This window comes from Priapulus caudatus, unplaced genomic scaffold (genome assembly GCF_000485595.1).
Source record: "Priapulus caudatus unplaced genomic scaffold, Priapulus_caudatus-5.0.1 Scaffold1162, whole genome shotgun sequence".
Lineage (NCBI taxonomy): Eukaryota > Metazoa > Priapulida > Priapulimorpha > Priapulimorphida > Priapulidae > Priapulus > Priapulus caudatus.
In genome coordinates, this window is record NW_014578223.1 from 17490 (window position 1) to 27703 (window position 10214).

General features: G+C 44.3%; 1 protein-coding gene across 1 annotated transcript in view; it reads left to right on the forward strand.

The window, feature by feature from the left end:
- Positions 1 to 4978: 4978 nt before the first annotated feature.
- The window catches only part of LOC106815631 (40S ribosomal protein S4-like), a gene marked incomplete at its 5' end in the record, with an annotated part of 14304 nt that continues 9068 nt past the window's right edge, over positions 4979 to 10214 (forward strand). The window contains 3 exon segments of the mRNA XM_014820120.1: positions 4979 to 5005; positions 5821 to 5898; positions 6677 to 6857. Coding sequence (XP_014675606.1) covers positions 4979 to 5005; positions 5821 to 5898; positions 6677 to 6857 — 286 coding nt within the window.

Genomic DNA, 10214 nt, shown 5'->3' on the forward strand with positions numbered 1-10214 from the left:
TGTGATTGATACTTTTCAGTAGCGATGTATTTTTGGGGGTGCTAAGCGTAATTTATTTTAGAAATGAATATTAGAATAGAATAGTCTAAACGAAATGTAGAGAGGTCTCCCTCGAACAGCCTCGGAGAGGCGATTACGTCCAAACATTCGTTCGATTGAGCAAACCGTCATCTCAACGTTTCTGTGGTGAGCGTAGTTAATTTGATAGAAATGAAGTGTGTGTGTGCGTGTGTGTGTGTGTGTGCGTGCAGTGTGAGTTTGGGTGTGTTTATGTGTGTGTGCGTGCGGTGTGCGTTTGTGTGTGTGTGTGTGTGCGGTGTGAGTTTGGGTGTGTTTATGTGTGTTTATGTGCGTGTGTGTGTGTTTGCGTGTGTGTGTGCGGTGTGAGTTTGGGTGTGTTTATGTGTGTTTATGTGCGTGTGTGTGTGCGTGCGTGCGTGCAGTGTGAGTTTGGGTGAGTTTATGTGTGTTTTTGTGTGTTTATGTGCGTTTATGTACGTGCGTGCGTGCAGTGTGAGTTTGGGTGTGTTTATGTGTGTTTATGTGCGTGTGTGTGTGCGTGCGTGCGTGCGTGCGGTGTGAGTTTGGGTGTGTTTATGTGTTTATGTGCGTGTGCGTGTGTTTGCGTGCGGTGTGAGTTTGGGTGTGTTTATGTGTGCGTGCGCGCATACGTGCGTGCGTGTGTATGACGCAAAAGATCTCTCTATGTAGTTTTCGAAAGGTGCGGACGAATGTATTTTAAAATTTAGATTTTTGAAAAGTGACTTAATTGCCTTCACTCGATGTCTGTATATAGTGGAGTGAATATGACACGGGATGCAGGTTGTATACCATAGAATGCAAGGTTATAACATTGTTAACACATACATCGCCCCATTGTACGGTGGGTGGTACATTGTTACGAAATGTACAGTACATTGCTATGCAATGTACAGTACATTGCTACGTAATGTGCAGTACATTGTTATGCAATGTACTGTACATTGTTACGCAATGTGCGGTACATTGTCAAGTAATGTACTGGACATTGTTACGAAATGTACTGGGCATTGTTACGCAATGTACGATACATTGTTATGGAATGTGCAGTACATTGTTATGGAATGTACGGTACATTGTTACGCAATGTACAGTACATTGTCAAGTAATGTACTGGACATTGTTACGAAATGTACTGGGCATTGTTACGCAATGTACGATACATTGTTACGTAATGTGCAGTACATTGTTATGGAATGTATCGTATATTGTTATGTGCGTAAGTGTGGAACGTATAAGGTACGGATAAATTTGATTTGCTACGTGTGGGATGATAGATCAAAAATATTCTACATAAATGGATATGGTACGTTAACAAATGAATTTATAGTAAGTACATCGCCGAGTAATCTATGATACGTTAACAGATGAAATATAATACATTAGTGGAAAATTTATGATACAGTATTAGGTAAAGCGGTGCATTCGTAGATATATAGAGTACGGTGCATTCATAGATGTGGTCGACTGATTATCAAATGTGTATTCCATCACTCTATCCATCCCGCGCTCCGTCGCTCTCTCCGTCCCGCGATTCGTCGCTCTCTCCGTCCCACAATCCCTCGATCCGTGTGCGCAGTGATATCTTTCATATCGATATGTATATGCTGTTAAAATTATTATATTACCAAGATTATATGCTTAGAGCGTTTGTGGGATTTTATGCTTGGAGCATGTGCGTGCGTGCATGGGTATTGTGTATCGCCTTTTCCTCTCTTCGTTTTCCACCATTGTGAAGGTTTTTCCCCCCAGCTGTTTGTGATATGCATGTGTGTAGTATGTATGGTGCGGCCGTGCGATGACAGAGATAGATAGACACATCACATCACACAGTTCAAGACAGATGTGATAACACGCCTTTACCTCGTCTAGTGCAATAATAGATAGAGCTGTAGCAATAGATATGTGTGTATACCAAGAGCAGGGTGCGAAATTAACGGGAGTCCGGAGTCAAATACTCCCTGATTTACTGTTGGACTCCCTGATTTGACATATGCAGGAGTCCGTGCGACTCCCTGGAAATTCTGCTATACTAACTAGTTCGTTCCGGAGCACGGCCTCGCGGTATTAGTGTATTTTTTTAGCTAATGTCCAAAGAAAATTTGGCAGACGTGCAACCGCATGAATCTTACAAATAAGCACATGCGTTATTGTTAATATCTTTAATTTTGAACCTCAGACTGCGGACTCCCTCATTTTGCTGCGGACTCCCTCTTTTTGAGGGTAGGGACCCTTGACTTCTTTTTTTAGGGACATTTGAGTTGGACTCCCTTGTTCAAAAGTTAATTTCTACCCCTGCACAGTGCATAACAGGTGTGATAACACGCCCTTACCTCGTCTAGTGCAATAATAGAGCTGTAGCAATAGGCATGCTGTGATATAGTGGGTATGCTATTACATAGTGCTGTCTAGGAGTGGCCATGCTATGATATAATCATAATGCCGTAACTGTAGGCATGGCATGATATACCGCTATAGCAGTAGGCATGGCATGATATACCGCTGTAGCAGTAGACATGGCATGATATACTGCTGTCTAGGAGTGGCCATGCTATGATAATGCTGTAGCAGTAGGCATGGCATGACTGTATGAATCTCTAATTACATTGTGATATCATTGCAATATTAATGTTGTATTACATTGTGATATCATTAAGTGATACCCTTGGCTGGGTCATACTCTAGCCACGGGTATGACGATTTCCACGCTGGCTGGAACGCACGCATCCTTTTCGTCTTATCATAGACACGCTGGCCATCTAATTTCTCCTCCTGCGATTTACGTTTGGGAGTTGGAGGGGAGCGCCGTCCAAATACTTTCACATAACAACCTTGATGTTAGTAAATTATACTATTGGATAAGGATGTACCTACTATTAGCTTCACTACTATTGGTATCGACTGCTTCAAGTAACACACGCATGCGATGTGGTTGCGATGTGAATACCTCCTTATGAGAGCCTATAACTGATTAGTTGTGTCATTCCTACAATCAGACCGTTTGTTCTATGTCAACAGCTACAGTAACTGTCAAGCGATCAATCGGTAGACTGGGTGGTTTCGAGACCCCATTGTTTAACAATGTTTGCACTGCCGTAGGGTCTAGCATGTTTGGAGCGTGCAGAGCGTGCTAGCGTCTACTCTACTTGGACTAGCGCGTCTAACAGGGAAAACTTGTTAATTTGGACGAGTTATATATAGCTCTTTGGATCTTGGATGAGAGACGCTGCCGCCGGTAAAATCGATGGGAAATTGGGACGGTGAGGCACGGGGAAAATATAACTAGTCCCGCCGGACTAACTGCTATGGGAATCTACTAGTCCTTCTGATTTTTTACTAGTCTCGGACTAACGGATTAGCGTTAGTGTCGAACCCTGTATGCAGTAAACATCTATCTATCGTTTGTGTAATGCGTAGTACTACTACTAGTAAACAATGCATGGCAGACTGGTAATACTATAACGCAGTGGCTGGAGGTACAGCAGCCGTCGTTCGTTGAAGCCCCTTTTTGGCATTAGGGTTAGGGTTAGGGTTAGGGTTAGGGTTAGGGTTCTAGCTCATCTAAACTCTCAAATCGTGAATTTATTTCCCAAGGCGTTATTTCGAAATCTGGCGCCCCCCGCCGCCATCTTTGTCTCGTTAAGTATGAAAGCGAATGGACTGCCGTACCTCCAGCCTCGAGACATTAAGATACGGCTGCCGTACCCATAGCCAAAGCATATTATTATGGAAGCACTGAAACGACATCCGAGTTTCTGAGTTTCCGAATTTCGGAGTTTCTGAGTTTCATCTGTGCGTGCCTTTTCATATATTTTATTGTATCCATATTTTATATGTGTTCTATTATTAATATTAGTGTTCTATTGTCTCTGCTTCAGGCGCTTCAGCCCTGAAACGACATACGACTTTTTGAGTTTCCGAGTTTCTGAGTTTCCGAGTTTCTTTTCCAAGTTTCTGAGTTTCATCTGCGCATGCCCTTTCATATATTTTATTGTATACATATTTTATATATGTTCTATTATTACTGTTCTATTGTCTCTGCTTCAAGTGTTTGTGTACGTGCAAAAGAAACTTAGCAACTCGGAAACTGAGAAACTCGGAAACTCGGAAACTCAAAAAGTCGGATGTCGTTTCAGGGTTTCCATATATTATAAAACGTATTGACTATTGAGTATTGTTATTGTTGTCGTGAATGAACTACTCAACTAAGTAGGGGCCTACCGCGAACGCGAAATTTTTCGAGTGTGTTAATATTATTCAATTATACGGGGACGTGAAAGTGGTTTCGTGGTCTCCCGTTAGATGAAATCTTACCCCTGGTCATCGTTATCGACTCCGTCATTGGTCAGGTCGTCCGTACTGCCCGTGTTTTCTCCGTTCGGATCCAAATCCGCATCGCGAAATGCGCTGAATGCGGATTTCTCCGAATCTAATCCTTTCGTAGAAATTCCGACTTCTCGGTCGGATTCGATGAAGACGGGAATTCGATCGTACACGTGCTCGCTGAAACCTTCGTCACCGAGCTCTTCTGCGTCGTCCGGGAAGTGATGGAAATACATGGGTTCCGTTTTGACGCTGGTTTCGCCAGAATTCTCAGCGTAACCTTGGTAAGAATCGCTCACTTCTCCCTCCATGTTCTCTGTTTCCAACTTTCTCGTCTGAGAACTTATAGACGGGTACCATATATGCTAGACCTGTGTCGATTGCCTTGGTTTAGGCGACCGTGTGCCAGTCTAATCCTCTTTTCTCTCCGATCTGCCCGGTACTGTTATTATTTACTTTATATAGTAAATTATGTCTAAAATACGTGTTCTTTCATAATAAAATTATTTCTAAATATTTTTCAAAAAAGAAATAATAAAATATTAAATTTTGTAGTTATTATCCTAACCGCGCGGACCAATCATGTGGAGTCTAGTCGCCACGTGCGGTGTACTTTCCTTTTACCCTCAACACAGCCAAAATGGTAGGTTCGGATTGGAATTGTGAGAAATCGGCTTTAATCCCGTATCGTAAAAGCAATTCCCAATCCGTTTATGTCCTTTAATGTAAAGGGGAATGTGTTATTTATAGTTGTACGCCGTTGTATGCCGGTATTTCCTTCTACGCATAAAAATAAACCACATCTCTTGCAACCATACGGGAGTGTGTTTGGTAGATACATACATGTAATTTCATTGCCGATAGTTCCTGATAATATTTCCGATAAAGCATGGTGTTGTGAATCGCGCAAGCATCTACATGGTATGTCGAACTGGTACGACAAGCATTAATCATCCATTAACGACATTAGATTTGTGTTTTATACCTTATATTAAATCAATAGTTAATACATGCTGGCACTTTCGAAGCCGTGGTTGGTTCATGAATAACTCTCTGTGGTCAATCTGTTGCCGAAAGCATTTCTCCTATCTACGGTCGCTGACTATCACACGCAATGATACAATCAGCATTACCCAGAGGGAGGACAATAACGTAGTAACGCTCGTAGTAGTACTAGTACTACTACTAGTAGTAGTAGTAGTAGTAGGTGTTTGACGGTGGTTGTGTGGATAAAATTTTGCAGTTTTTAACTTTTTAATAATACTAATACTAGTATTAGTTCCTTGAACTTTGAACACTAATATTTATGAGGTTAAAATCTAAAATGTGTCGACTGTAGTGGTGTTTAACTGCTCTAGTGTTTAATCTTCTAAGTTTTGTCGGTGGTTAACCACTGCACACGTAAAACGACATGTCGGCTGGAGTGGTATTTATTCGCTCGTGGTTGCTCCTTTTCAGGCGAGAGGTCCGAAGAAACATTTGAAGCGCTTGAATGCGCCCAGACACTGGATGTTGGATAAGATGACTGGTTGTTTTGTAAGTATCGGTGTCCTTCCCGTCGTGTGCTTCTTTCGTTCGTGTGTTTGACGAAGATCAACTATGTGGATGTGGTACTGCATTTCTCGATTCACCTATGCTGAATGATTGTTTTGACTTTACGGTTGGGGTTACGACCTTACGATTAGGGAAAGTATTTAAATTATTGAGAGAAGAATAAATACAGAACCATTATTTGTTCGTACGAATGCAAGATTTGTAGTGATGATAGCATTGGGCTCCGATTTACAACTGCGGATAAAACATTTATAATCTGAACAGGCTTGCATTCCATTACGTTACTCGCATTGAACGAATCGAACTTTCTCGTAACGGGTCGTGTGATCGGTCGTTTACTCGCCAGGCTCCCTAGCCGAGCTCCGGACCCCACAACCCGATTTCCCACCACCACCCCACCCTCGACTTTCTTCCTCCTTAGACCTCCTAAGCTGCACATGCTGATTCCCCACACTCCGACTTCCTCTTCTTCGTAACGGGTCGTCCGATCGGTTGTTTCCTCCTTGGGTTCCTAAGCCCAGCTAAGACCTAACTCATTCATAAATTGCTCCTCAGCTGCAGACCCCACACGTCAATTCCCCATTCGTCTCTTGAACGTTTTTGCTTATAATGATGTATTGTTTTCTCTGCAGGCTCCCAACCCGAGCTGCGGACCCCACGAGTCGATTCCTTAACTCGTTCCTTTCTCTTAACTTATTAACTTAGCCTTTCTTCCTTATAATGAGTCGTCTGCTCTATTGTTTTCTCGCTTTCTTGCCAGGCTCCCAAGCCGAGCTGCGGACCCCACAAGCTGCGCGAGTGCCTGCCGCTCGTCATCTTCCTGCGTAACCGGCTGAAGTACGCGCTGACGGGAGACGAGGTGAAGAAGATCGTCATGCAGCGCCTCATCAAGGTCGACGGCAAGGTGCGCACCGACGCCACCTACCCGACGGGATTCATGGGTAAGCGCCCTCTATGTTTCGCAGACGCGGGGGGGCACCGTGTGTTAGCGCTCTCTACCTTTCGCTGGCGGGGCACATGGATCTTTTTCAGTGATTTTGTCAAAAATCATGTGCATTTTGCTGCTTGTGTGTCTTGATTGCGAGCCCAAAAATTCGTAAACGGGTAAATCTTTTTGCAACAATAAATTATCGCGGTACGAGACATGACGTCGACAGCCAGATTAAACCACTATCTTATATAGATATATTAACGTATCTCTCTCTCTCTATTCTCTTTCGCTCTCTGTTCTCTCTGTCTTTGCCTCTCTCCCTATCAGTTTCTCTATCTCTATCTCGTATTGTGTTGACCGCTATCCCCTCGCTCTCGCTCTCTCTCCCTCTCCCTCTCTCTCTTTCTCTCTCTCTCTCTCTCCCTCGGCCGGCGCCAGGTTTTTCCCCGCACACCATCGATGATGACTTGTATTTTATCTGTCAATCCGCTGACTCCTCATGGAGGCTGATTACAACGCAAATACTAAAAACTGAGATGGTGAGTGGGCAGAGCAGCGCGGCTGTGGCACGGAGGGAGCGGGGAAGGGGTGTGAGGACAGGAGGTTGAAATTAGCGTGGGTTGAGTTTCTACATATCCCTCTGTGCTTTGACTACCTTGAAGTGTCCTGGAATAATAGGGGCGCGGAGGGAAGCGATGCGACGTTACAGGAGGTCAAAGTTAGCGCGGGTTCAGTTTCTACATAATCCTCTGTACTGTGAAAAGGAACATTGAAGGGTCCTTAGGGCAATAGGGCGCATAGCGCAAAATAAGTGCTACTTCTTGATATGCTCCCTCGACCCCTGCGCTATCAAAGTGAACGTTAGAATATTATTGGTGTACTTCGTTAAACCTTTGCATTAATTAGCAGACGACACTTGTAATTTCTTTTTGGGGTGGTAGTTCCACAATGAAATTACGTCTATAGATCAGACACCTGTCTATAAAGGACGGCACTTCTTATTTCGGTAGCAGTTATACGGCGAAACTACGTCTATAGAATGGCCAGCTGTCCGTAAAGCACGCTTTGCGGTGTTTCCTCCATCGACTGGCCCTTACGCGCAGTTTTTCCAGGCATTCGGTTTGTTTATGTGGTTATGCGGTTTTGTGCTCAATCGCTTCACACGGCAATCGGCAAACTCTGTCTCTACGCTCTCACTCTTACTCTAACTCTCTCACTCTCTCTCTCTCTCTCTCTCTCTCTCTCTCTCTCTCTGTCGCTCTCTCTCTCTCTCTTACCTTAGATAATCTGGATCCACAGTTGTGCGATTCCCGTTCAGCAGAAACGCAAATTCCTGTCCTGCAGATGGCGCCACCATAGCCGCGTTACACGTCGGCAGCCAGCAAACGTCTTCCAACGTCGTCTTGACAAGTGGCGCCGCCGACTGCCGCGAAGATGCAACGACACTTCCCATTGGTCCCCCCGCAGTTGTGTCGACGCCCGTGATTGGCTGCGCGGGAGCGGCCGAATCGCTTCCTGTAACGCCGTCTTTTATTGGTTGTCCGCACAACGAACAATCTTGTGAGTTGACGGGTTCCGCCCACTTTGCGGATGTAACGCCGCCCGCTATTGGCTGCAGCGATGTAACGGCGCACACTATTGGTCCCAGCGCCGACCCGGCAGGCGATACTTCCTGGACCGACGTTTCGGCACCTGTCATTGGCTGCAGAGATGTTACAGCACCCACCATTGGCTGCAGTAACGTTACGGCACCCGCCATTGGCTGCAGAGATGTTACGGTATCGGCCATTGGCTGCAGAGATGTTACAGCATGCACCATTGGCTGCAGAGATGTTACGGCACCTGCTATTGGCTGCAGAGACGTTACGGCACCTGCCATTGGCTGCAGCGGTGTCTTGGTGCCCAGCTGCAGGGAATCGTCACCAGGCGGCGCCACGGCGGCGGCGTGAAAACCGCCGATGATCGGCAGCGCAACACCGCTTCCTGTCGTCGACGCGGCGGCAGCGACTTCCTGCACGGTGGCGCCCTCCATCAGCACGCTCGCCGGAAGCAAGATGGGGGACGACGAGGCGGGCGCTGTCGCCATGGCAACGGGGTCGTCGCCGGCCGACTGGAAGTCGGTGGCGAGCGTGGCCTGGATCTGTGCCAGCAGCGTCGCCGTCTGCTGTATCAACACCTGAGCATCCAGAGTCTCCTCCTCCTGCCGCGCCACCTGGTGAGCGGCACAGGCGGCGGTGGCCTGCCAAAAACAAAAGAGCGTGAGAAGACGACAATGCGAGGGCAACGATCTTGAGTAACTTTACGTTGCTGACGACAACGACACACCGCCTCCCTCTACCCGGGATCAAAACATACCACGTCCCCCTACACAGGAAGTGAAATGAACGGAGAAGATTACGATTAAATTGATAGATATTAAATAGTTAAATTAAAAATAAAACAAAGAATAAAAAATTAATAGAGGAATTAATAAATAAATTAAATAAATTAAATTAAGATGATTAAATAACGGGCCCGTAGAGGGCGTACCGATGTCGCGACGACATCCTGCTGCTGCATTGTCAGCGTCGTTTTAAAATATTGGTCGGCGGAGAAGGCGGCCGGTTGCTCCAGAGAGGGCGCCGGTATCACAGGTGGGGTCGCCAGCGTCGGGTTGACTGGCTGCAGCAGGATGCCTGAAACAAGAGAACGTCTCGCGTGAGTCGCACGAAGGATGGATACAATAGTACACGTAAATATATCATACAATAGTACATGTAAATATATTATACAATAGTACATGTAAATATATTATACAATAGTACATGTAAATATAGCATACAATAGTACATGTAAATATAGCATACAATAGTACATGTAAATATAGCATACAATATTACATGTAAATATAGCATACAATAGTACATGTAAATATAGCATACAATAGTACATGTAAATATAGCATACAATAGTACATGTAAATATTGCATACAATAGTACATGTAGATATTGCATACAATAGTACATGTAGGCATATATAGCATACAAATATATACATGTAAATATAGCGTACAATAGTACATGTAAATATAGCATACAATAGTACATGTAGATATTGCATACAATAGTACATGTAGGCATATATAGCATACAATTATAGTACATGTAAATATAGCATACAATAGTACATGTAGATATTGCATACAATAGTACATGTAGGCATATATAGCATACAATTATAGTACATGTAAATATAGCATACAATAGTACATGTAGATATTGCATACAATAGTACATGTAGGCATATATAGCATACAATTATAGTACATGTAAATATAGCATACAATAGTACATGTAGATATTGCATACAATAGTACATGTAGGCATA